Raw genomic sequence first — 10,710 nt, forward strand, 5'->3', positions numbered from 1 at the left:
TACAAATGAAAGGAAGTCCATCCTATTTTCTTTTCAACCGTTTGACGTCCCCGGATGAACTTCTGACCCGGAAGCCGACAACCTTGAACGCGTGCAAAAAAATTTGATTTGCTGTACAACATATTACAGCTGTGCCCGAAACGGGACGTTTTCCTCTACACCCACGCATTCTTTTACTGGCCTTGCAATTCTGGGATATGGTCCAAGTTTTATCTACGATTGAAATCCCCTTAATTGAATCACTGCCAATAGGATCTCCTTGCAGTAGTAAACAAACGTGTGCATGGTGCTCTGAATATGGCATTTGAAACATCGGAAAAGGCATAATCCATATGATTTCCTTTTGCGTTCGTATCGAATCAAAGTCAATGTTAAAACAAAAAAACCTTGAATGACTTGCAAAAATTCAGTCCTCACGTACGTATTTAGTAGGGTTAGTTGCCCTTCTGCATTTATCCTATCGAATGTTTTAGTTTCACGAACGAATGACGTATTTTGAATGTTGAAATAACCCTTGCTGGGATCCCATAGATATCTGTATACCCCTCCATCTGGGTCTGGTCAACTCCAGCAAGTGTTACAATTACGAAATGTATGGGCCATAGCTGCTTGTACGTAGATAATAGAGATAGCTTTGTCAATAGTCGACAGCCACCGACAAGTGTATACATTTCTCTCTTTTCCCCTTTGTTTATTAAAATTTGTTATTCCTTTGGTTTCCAGAAAAGCAAAATGTGCATCGAGCGTTCTCATGGTCGTGGTCGCTTAAAGACGTAGGGTTCTTAGAAAGAGATTCAACTGATAAACTTCTTCGAACAGACAGTGTCTTTTACTGCAACTAAGACGTGCGTATGGGCTATTGACTTCGTCAGTGACGCTAAAATAACAAACTCAGTGCACACTTTCCGCTTGGGTGCTATTTATTTTTCCAAATGAATGCGTGATTGTGTATCTATTTAATAAGAATGTTTTGGCTGGATGTGTCAAGCACGTGCATGGTGCCTTATCATTATGAAAATTTATCGATTTTCCTCGTATGTTAATATGTGCAAGAGACGATGTTTTACATTTCGTATTATCTTTTAATTAGATTTGAACATAGTGTGCGTTACTGACTTATTTCAATAGTCCTTTGCCATCGAAAGTGTCCGGTTCTTCAGTTATTATTTCCCATCTACAAAAGAATCTAACTCGCTGCGCTCGGTTTGTCGTTGCTGTCAAAAATAATAACTCAGTCTTTATTTCATCTTATTTTTGTAACAAGTGTGACCCTTTTAAACCTTATAATGGCCCACGTTATAAACTCTCTTTCAAAGGCCATCCTTATGGTTCAGTAGGTTTAGATTAACGAATGAAAAGTTTACTGTTAACAGCGTTCCGTTCTTCTAAATCTTTGTGTGCCTCATAGAGTGGCTCCTACATCTTTCAGCACGTGCCTCAACGATGCTACATCAACTCAAAGTCTACGTGACCAGTATGTTTTAAATAGGGTGTGGACGGACACAAATATTTACGTTTTGGGCCGTTTGTGTGCGTAAATGATATTTAAATGAAAAGTTTTGTATTGAAATGCGTAGTTGGCTATTGAATGCCGATCTTTTGACAGACCCGCGCCATATTCGCGTATGACTTTGGCCTCTAAATGCGCACGTACTCAGTGTCAAGTGTTATTTGACATCGGCTGCCGTTTAGAGTCTAATCTCTACAAGACATTTTCGGTGCCAAAAAGTAAACATTAAACATAGTGTCTTATTGGGTTATATTTTCCCCCCGAAATCAACTTAGACCCTAGCAATGACGTACAAAATGAAGCTGACTCTCTTAATCATATTTGAGTTGTATGCAATGCGGCATGGAAACGGACGTTTTGTTGATTTTAACTATGGCCAAGCGTAACTTGATGCCAATGCCGGCCAGTTGCCACCAATGCCTAGCCATCACATTAGATTGTGTCGCACAAAACGGAACTTATATCATGGCGAATGATTTTTTTTCCCTCGGGCTGTATACTTTTCATTTTTAGCGGCTTATTTGTAAGAAAATCTTCTTTATCCATTTTGCCACAGTATCCAGACTATCGGTCTAAGCTCCAAAATGTTAAGGAAACGAATCTGTTCATGAATAACTGAAATTTGTGCTTCCAGAAATGTGGGGTATATTCCTGTGCGTTTGTCCTTTCACTCTTAAAATGTTGTGGTACGAAATGACGTAATTATCGATTTCAAAACGACTCGCTTTGAAATCATATCGTATTTATTGACATAGTATTATAACTTAGCAGATGTTAACCTTTGCGTAGCTATTTTCGGTTCCATCTGATTTAATTTGTCGAATCCACAAAATCCCAGTTTACTTTCCTTTTGAAATATAAGACTGATTTTAATTGCTTAGTTTTAACGTAGTGATCTCCCATTTATACATCCTATGATTAGTTCCAGTATCTTTCGTAATCCTTGCCGTCATCTTGTGCTAAATGTTGAGGTAATTTCATACGTAAGTGTTGTATACATCAGTCATAACAAAAACACTCTGTCACAGACGTAGGCAAAAGCGTTTATTTGATATTCAATTACCCGAGGCTTTGGGTTCGTAGTTTTCAGTGTTTATTATGGCGAATAATTCTTCGTATTTAGCCTCGATTTTATCAGTTTAAGAGGAATAATGTAATCAGTTGTTTAGGATTAAGTTCACATAGACTCCCGGGTTCTCTGTCCATGCCCCATATTTACAACATTTTCGTTGTCTAGCTGTTTCTTCGCTTAACCACATAAACGATAAGCGTAATGCGTAACGTTAGATTTTGCATAACACCTCACAGTATGTTTTGTTAACAGTTTTAGTAAAGGCTACTGAGCGTGACATAAACGTTTCGAAAAGTTAATGATTTTCACACACACACACAAAAAGGATAAGAAAGGAAGCAAACATTGACGTCATCACTTGGGTAGGGTTAGCAAAATCTGACATCCAGGGAAGGTAGAGTAAGAATGAGATAAAGCAAATCATTTTTAACCGTCGTTTTCTATTGGACAGTTTTTCACCGTTGTCGAAAATTGTCAAAAGAGGAGAAAGGGTGATCTATGTTCACCGTGCCTTTGTTCAGACGCCAGTATTAAGTTAAAGATCAGAGTGTTTGCATGTATTTGGACGTTTATCATGAAGATAAAAGATAAGATTTCCTCTCCGTCTCTCGCCAGGTAAACAAGTTCATTAGTAGTAAATGACATGCAACTTATACTAAACAAATTTCCGTGCGTATTTTAAATTGCAACTCAGCCATAACAATTGACAATGTTTTCGTTATCCGTTTACAAAAACGTACTTTAAATGAAGAATGCTAGTTATTCAATTACATATAAATCAATTCGGCAATTGGCGATGTTATAACATAAGCAACAGATGGAAATCAACGGTGAAACATTGTCGTAGAACGAGAACGACAATGACCTATTTGAATAATATGTAAATAATATTTATGCAAATGATGTACTATCGTAATTAAAAATCAGCGAGAAAACAAGACCTTGCTTTGCAATGCAGGTGCCCCGATCACACTTGACATTTATAGGTGACACTGTTATCGTGTACTATTCGATGGTGCTGTCCGAGTCTAGAGTGAAAACTTTACTCTTCTCTCACGCAAGGCAACTGCTGCGTAGAGATCCACTTGGAACAACTGTTAACCACGCCTACAACGCATCAACGTATATAAAAGGAGCCCAAGCCTTCTCTTCCGATCAAGTGTTGGAAATCATCCACAGCTCTCTACTTACCCTATTCCAAGAGTTTTCTTCTTCGACAACTTTGTCTCTTTGACAAATTCAGTTGTATTTTATTTTGCAGAAAAATCAAGAAGGTACAAAAAAAAAATCATGAAACCGGCCGGAATTCTTACCAACGTGTTCCTCGTCCTCGGTGCCCTGACAATTGCCGGGGCAGCCTCTCTACCATTCCGCAGAACTTCAATCTTCAGGGTAAGAATTTTATTTATTTATTTTACCTGAAATTTGTAACAAACCATTTGGGGGTTGAGAATTGTATTGTGTATAGTTATTAAAATGAGACATCGCGTAACATTTCTCAATCCATCAGTTTATTAATGGGGCTGAAAGATAATGCAACGTCCGGAAATTCTTGTTTTTGTTATTCTATCCCTTCCGAAAGTAAAATGACCGGAAACATAGATAGGGTTGTTTGTTCACGAAATTGGGGCGTGCAATGATGGCTCATTCTTTGGAAAGCCACAACAAGGGGGGGTATGTAAGAAAAACAAGGTTTTCTGCTCCTCGTGTTTGCACAGAGAATGATGTTCAAATAGTATATAGTGACAGGCGATCTAACTAATGACATGTTTTCGCCAAATCTTGCGTACATCATCAGTTTGCCCCGTGGCACACGAGAAAATGAATGAATCGTTAGTGCGTGGGTTTACCATAGGGAAAAACAAATCTGCTTGTTGAATCCAATTTCATTGAGGTCATTTTTATATCTTATGTTTCTTTAAAAATAACAGGATAACGAGACCCCTCGGCGCCAATACGAGGAGTTGATAGCCAGTCGACAGATCCGCAGCAATTTCGGTAAGGAAAAACCAACTTTGCGTTCGTTTTTCATTGACTCGTTTGAGGTAACAGTTTATTTTTTCGGTTTCTTTCACAGATTTCGCAGCTGACGATGAAATTAAAACTTCTTCTTCGTCAGTGGAACCTGCTGGAACGTTACAATTCCACATTAAACCACCTTCCCAGATGACTGTAGCCATGAACGATCGTTTGGAATTGATTTGCGATGTTTCCGGCTCACCACCTCCGGCTGTCTACTGGTTGAAGAACGGCATGCCCATCCCTGAGGTACATACAACACTTGTCAATGGTTTTGCAGGTAAATTAATAGCGACTTCTTTGTGTAAACAGTCTCCTTTCGACAGAGAAGAAGTTGAGGAATCGACAAACAAAATCCTTGAAAGTGAATCGTTGCTGCCAACAAGAGGTTTGGCTTCGACAAAGTCGCGTTTAGTGATCGACTGTGTTGATGGAGAAGCCGAAGCCATTTACACTTGTGTGGCTCAATCCATCAAAGAGAAAATCGTGTCCAGCACTTACGTTCACATAGAAGGTAATTGGATCGTTTAAATTCAATGTATCCAGATCAAATTTGGTGCTCATTTTTTTTTTCTAAATTTTCAAAAATGAAGGTGAAGTCGCTTATAACGAGACGACGTGCATGCTCAGGCATGAAACATATTCGCTACCTGCTACCGTCTTCATGTGGTCTGGAACTTACATCGACATGGAAGGCAAGAGTGCGCTCTTGTTGTGTCGCGCAGCGGGCAATCCAACTCCAAAAGTCTCGTGGTACATGGAAGACGAAGACCAACCCATCACCACTGGACTCCAATACCAGGTATGAATGAATCGTTATATTTTATTATTGATTACGCATTCATTAAACCCGTCATTTTATATTCAAAAGGTGTTACCTAGCGGCGATTTGAAAATTCGCCACCTTCGCTGGAGTGAACATATGGGTCTATTCAAATGCCGGGCAGAAAATGAATTTGGCATGGACCAATCGACCACCTTTGTTTACCCAGTCGTGGTAAGATGATGGACTTTCTCGTGTTGATTTGAAGAGTAATTTTAACCAATATTTCATTCGTGTTTTTACAGCAGGAGAGTTAAATGAATGTTTGGGATCTAGTACGCGACGCAGGCGAAAGAAATGAATCCTTCGCGTGCTTCTTGGGCCCTTTTTTGGTTTTAAAAGTTCTCCATATCGGAAATTTAAATCAACCTTTGTTTCCGACTCGCAGCCCGCCTTCAAGTAGGACTAACGGACATTTTTTTCGGTTACCAGTTTCAGTTGTAAAAACACTCTTGTCGCAGATACATCGCAAAACATGTACAACATCCTCGTTTTACTGTACATTCCCATCTTTTTCTGTTCAAGACTCTTCATCTGAACTCTCGTAACTTATTTATTTCACACGTTCCCCACTCCACCTCCCCTCATTCAGACGGATTTAATACTTTGATTTACGTTAGCTTTTATGTTTCTCATATTATCGTTCTAAACTTAAATATGTAACTTGATGTTAACTTTGAAATTACAGATATATATGACATATACACTAAATGTGTCCAAATATCAATATTCGAATGAAAGCAATTTTGGTTGGCTCATTATTCAATTATTTTTTCCCCCTTGAGAAACGTGACTTTGTCAATCAAGATTGCATATGTAACTTAGGGTTGACCGGGGCAAAGTTTTCATCCGGTGTTGAATATCAGAAAGTTCTTGAACTTTTGCTGTTTATTTTTTAAAACCAAAGCAGGCCATCGCATTTAAAGTCTTTAACAGGAAACTAAATAGCGTCAACTTCTGGGAATGAACGTCTAAGCTTCAAGGTATTCCATTCAAAACATTTATAAAGTGTCACGTCAACAACATCTTCTTTTTTAATAATTTAGGCCAATCCATGTGGGGCATCAAACTTAATCCAGTCGTTTACGTAAGTTTCTTATCCTATTTGATAATTCTCTTCAGTTCATGCACTGGGTATAGCTTCCGGCAAAAAGAACATATCCTTCATTCGTCGATTAATGGTTCCAAGAATTTTTCTTAAAAGGAAGTTTTTGTTTTACAAGTTCAAGTCCGAGTTATTCCGTAATATTTTATCGTATTTTACGTTTAAAGAAGAACATGATGAAAACCCTGTTCGTACGCGAAGTCCTATAATTATAGGTCTATAGAAATACGATCTAGTTTTTTTTGGCGAAAAATCACGTGACAAAGCGAAAACCAATTTAGTGACACCGTGATAATTTTATCATTTGATGGCGACCTCATTAGATGGCAGTCAAGGCTAAAGCACAGGTTTCCAGGGAGATGTATCTGACATACTGCAGAAAATGAAAATGTGTTCGTTTGACGTTCAAACCGGATGACCTAACGATCCGGAAATGAAGAGCGTGCAATATGTAGTAAAACTAGCAAGTGACCCGTTCCCGCGTTCGATTGCTACCCAGTTGATGAAATCGAACGTTATCTCGAATGTCACAACTTCATAGTATTTTCACCGAATGTGGGCTCTTTAACAAAGATTTTTTTAAAAGTCGTACTGCGCAAAATGCCGTTCAAAACAAAATGAAATCCTTGACAAACTTACGTAACAGTTTCAAGTTTGTAGCCTAAATAAGGTTTTTCTTTCATTGCAACAATTTCGTAAAAAAAAAATGTGCGTCTCAGACAGCACATGTTTAATGACCCTTTTCTACCAATCAAATATGGTTCTTTAATTTTTATTTACGACTGGCCTTTAGTTTGTCTTGAAAATAAATGTGACATTCTCGCCTTTGATAAAACGCGTCGTGCGTGATATTCTCGGATCACGTGCCTGTTGTCGGAATTTTCGGACTTTAGATTTTCAAATATTTAGAGGAAAAAAACGGTTTGTTGATTACAAAAATGGACAAGGAAAAAGTTTATGCGATGTCACGACTGCGAAGGAATAATGTCTAAACGATGCATCAGATTATTCATGCGGCACAAAAAATCGATTTGGTTGCCGAAAAATTATTTCAGAAGGAGTGACAAAATAAACAATTCGGTTTTCATGCGTCAACTGATTTTACGTTGGTCTCTTTTTCTCAGCTTTTTATAGTAGTTTCTCCATTTCGTATTCTCACTATTTAGGGTATTTGAATGTAATAGCTTTGATTATGTTTCTTTAAAGCTATTTTGACACGCGCTATAAAAGAATAAAAACAATCCGATTTTAAGTAGACTTGGCAAGGTTTATCGGTACGTCAAAGGATAACAATCTATTGTGTATCTCTCCGTCGGTGCAAATGCACGTATCGTAAACAAATAAAACAGTGTCCCCTTTATCTGAAATCCATTTGGACTGCTTCACTCGACTTTGGGCGATTAGACGGTGGATTTTCATCCTGGAAAGGTGACCTGTTTTACAGTTACTATGTAAGTAATTATGCAACACTTATTGCTCTTTTTAAAACCTGCAAAAAAGTCGAAAATTCATTTTGAAAATTTCCATAAATTTTAGAATTTTATCGAAACGACCGTAAGATGGCAACTCCCACCAACGCTGTGGACAAAAATTCCAATGAAAACGGAGATGCATCAATCAGGTTAGAGATTTTGTCGCAAGTCAGTTACAACATTAACGCGGACCTTATAAGAAGAACCCGTCTGCGAGCACATCAATAACAAAACCAACCGAAATTCAATTATTACAGGACAGCTTTCCGAGAAGTTGTTGAGGGCCATCGCAGCGGTTTTATCCCAAGAGCAATCATCCCAATTGATGACGTAGGAAATGTTGAACCGTCCGGTTATGCCCCGGGAGAGAAAGAGTTGAGATGCAAATTAGCATCCCTTTACAGACTGGTTGACCATCTCGGCTGGTCCCAGGCGATTTTTAATCACATCACTGTAAGGGATGGAAAAAAATTAAAACAATTAATAATTAATAATAGACTTTTTGTGAGTAAAGGTTAAAGTGAGCGAAGAAGACCAGCATTTCCTCTTAAATCCTTTCGGATTGCTCTATCATGAAATCACTGCTTCATCATTAATTAAGGTCGATGTTCAGGTACATAGCCATGTCCCAATTAATGACACTGATTCCCTTGATTAGCTTCTTTTATCCCACCAATCAGGGCAACATGATTGACAGGGGCTCTACGTACTTTGGTGTGAACATTCCTGGATTCGTTCTCCACTCTGCTGTTCATTCAGCACGTCCGGACGCCAAATGCGTGATCCACATTCATCACGCTGCCTGTATCGCTGTAAAAAAACAAAACATGCCCCACGCTTTTGACCACCGTGTTAGACACAAACGTTAATTTTTCTTTTTTCTATAGGTAGCTTCCATGAAATGTGGCTTCCTCCCGGTAAGCCAGGAGGCTGTTCTCGTAGGCAATGTCAGTTACCATGATTTTTATGGCGTTCTGGTCGACAAAGCCGAGCGCGAAATCATCGTTAAAAATTTGGGCAACAATAACGTATGTATACACGCCTATAGCCTTAGGCCGCTATCGATAATCCCGTTTGGACAATATGTTTTTAGATTATGTTCTTACGTAATCATGGCTTGGTCGTCGCTGGTCGTACAGTGGAGGAAGCTTTTACGCGGGCCTACCACACAGTGTTGGCTTGTGAAGCCCAAATCACGATGATGTCTGCTGGTTTAGAGAACCTCGTCATCGTTTCTGAAGAGGCTAAACAACGCTCCATGGTAGGGCGACCGCAAACTTAAATTTTTTTTCAAATTTTACGACTTCTTGTTTCCTTCAGTTTATTACTAAACCGATTTCGCTTGTTTTTGTGGCTCGTGTGTGTCTCGTACACAGGAAGTAGTTCGTCGCGCTCAAGAAATGATCGAAGATGGTGCCCTCAAAGAGAAAGAAGGCCAGGTAGATACAAAGAAGGCGATGCAAGTCAGGTGGAACCTCGGCGACCTCGAATTCGAAGCTTACATGCGGATGATGGACAGTGCCGTAAGTGCATCCCTATAAGGATATGTTAAAAAATAATAATTAATTTTAACTCTTAAACATCGACATGGTTTTGTGCTTTAGGGTTATCGAACGGGATACCCATACCGTCTTCCATCCGTCAAAAGACCGACCGAAAATTAATATTCTTGCTGCTCACGATTCACGGTGCAGGGACACACGCGGTCTGCCGTCACGGAGGATGGCAAGCCACAACTTTTTCTTTTATTTTTGAAATTTTTCTTTTCAATTGTGTGTTGCTTTAGACACTTTGCTCGGTCTCGTGTAACTTAGACCTGGATTAGGAAGTCTACTATGCTATTACATAGAGGGTAGAAAGGTCGGCGGGTATCATGTGCACTTAACTGTTTCACAAAAAGAAAACGAAAATACAGACAAGTTGAAATGCCCTTTTAAAAGCGGCAAAGCATCCGTCTATTTTGTCTATGATTTGCATGGTACAATCTAAAAAAATCATTGATTACCGACGTAATTACACATGTCCTCAATTGCTGAAAAGGTCAATCGGTTGGTCCGATATAACCGTGAGGGCAGCATTTTTTTTTTTTTTTTCAGTAACGATTTTGGAGGACAAAGAGGTTCATAATCAAATGCTAATTAGCTAGAACAGCCGTCGATGTGAAAGTCATCTAACGCATCCGAAAGCCGAAAATGTGTTTTTGCCTTTTGTTGAAAGGCACATATAAAAATAGTTGGTTTTCAAAATGTCTTCTTCAAAAAAATGAACAATCGTTCTTTTCCAGCTGTTCGGTTGGTTGTTTTCCTTTTCCCGTTAACGGGAAAAATGTCACGCATGTTTATGAAGCTAGACTTTCTCAGACGCCCGAGGGCTTTAGCATAGGTCGAAGAGCTGAGAGCTCGATCCTCATACAAAGCATTTTGTTATTACCGGTACGTCAAACTTTCCTTTCGTATGGTAACAGCTCAAAGGAGACAAGATACATTCATATTTTACCTCGGGCAGAGTCGAGTGCACGGGCCACGAAGTCAGCCGATGACGAAGAACGGTTGCCACTTGAATAAACGCATCGTACGTTTGTCTTTATTGAACAAACATCATTTAGTATAAAGTGGCTAACTAGTCTGGATTACATATCAGCCTTTTGACACTTTTGATCTTTCACTCTTTCTCCCTCTCATTCTCTGTCTCTCCTCATTTGTTCTCAAT

General features: G+C 39.0%; 2 protein-coding genes and 1 long non-coding RNA gene across 3 annotated transcripts; 2 read left to right on the forward strand and 1 right to left on the reverse strand.

Annotated features, from left to right (window-relative positions):
* Positions 1-2,537: 2,537 nt before the first annotated feature.
* LOC116917976 lies at positions 2,538-3,649 on the reverse strand. Its single transcript, XR_004391336.2, has 2 exons — positions 3,524-3,649; positions 2,538-3,447 (listed from the first exon to the last, which is right to left on the reverse strand). It is a non-coding gene; the product is annotated as an uncharacterized LOC116917976 (long non-coding RNA).
* A 196-nt stretch (positions 3,650-3,845) lies between these two features.
* LOC116917971 (neural/ectodermal development factor IMP-L2) lies at positions 3,846-6,128 on the forward strand. The gene is made up of 7 exons (XM_032923600.2): positions 3,846-3,974; positions 4,514-4,580; positions 4,660-4,850; positions 4,914-5,115; positions 5,195-5,403; positions 5,473-5,598; positions 5,670-6,128. The coding sequence occupies exons 1-7, from the start codon at positions 3,873-3,875 to the stop codon at positions 5,679-5,681; spliced, it is 909 nt and encodes a 302-aa protein (XP_032779491.1). The 5' UTR covers positions 3,846-3,872; the 3' UTR covers positions 5,682-6,128.
* A 1,692-nt stretch (positions 6,129-7,820) lies between these two features.
* On the forward strand, positions 7,821-9,953 carry LOC116917970 (alpha-adducin). Its single transcript, XM_032923599.2, has 9 exons — positions 7,821-7,980; positions 8,066-8,150; positions 8,259-8,454; positions 8,516-8,614; positions 8,682-8,813; positions 8,889-9,029; positions 9,095-9,262; positions 9,378-9,524; positions 9,606-9,953. The coding sequence occupies exons 2-9, from the start codon at positions 8,089-8,091 to the stop codon at positions 9,663-9,665; spliced, it is 1,005 nt and encodes a 334-aa protein (XP_032779490.2). The 5' UTR covers positions 7,821-7,980; positions 8,066-8,088; the 3' UTR covers positions 9,666-9,953.
* The last annotated feature ends 757 nt before the right edge of the window (positions 9,954-10,710 follow it).

This window comes from Daphnia magna, linkage group LG2 (assembly GCF_020631705.1).
Source record: "Daphnia magna isolate NIES linkage group LG2, ASM2063170v1.1, whole genome shotgun sequence".
NCBI lineage: Eukaryota > Metazoa > Arthropoda > Branchiopoda > Diplostraca > Daphniidae > Daphnia > Daphnia magna.

Coding starts and splice junctions, on each gene's coding strand:
- LOC116917971 (XM_032923600.2), top strand. CDS start 3,873: ATGAAACCGGCCGGAATTCTTACCAACGTGTTCCTCGTCCTCGGTGCC. Junction 4,851..4,913: donor ACGGCATGCCCATCCCTGAG/GTACATACAACA, acceptor TTGTGTAAACAG/TCTCCTTTCGACAGAGAAGA. Junction 5,404..5,472: donor CCACTGGACTCCAATACCAG/GTATGAATGAAT, acceptor TATATTCAAAAG/GTGTTACCTAGCGGCGATTT.
- LOC116917970 (XM_032923599.2), top strand. CDS start 8,089: ATGGCAACTCCCACCAACGCTGTGGACAAAAATTCCAATGAAAACGGA. Junction 8,455..8,515: donor CGATTTTTAATCACATCACT/GTAAGGGATGGA, acceptor TTGTGAGTAAAG/GTTAAAGTGAGCGAAGAAGA. Junction 8,615..8,681: donor TAATTAAGGTCGATGTTCAG/GTACATAGCCAT, acceptor CCCACCAATCAG/GGCAACATGATTGACAGGGG.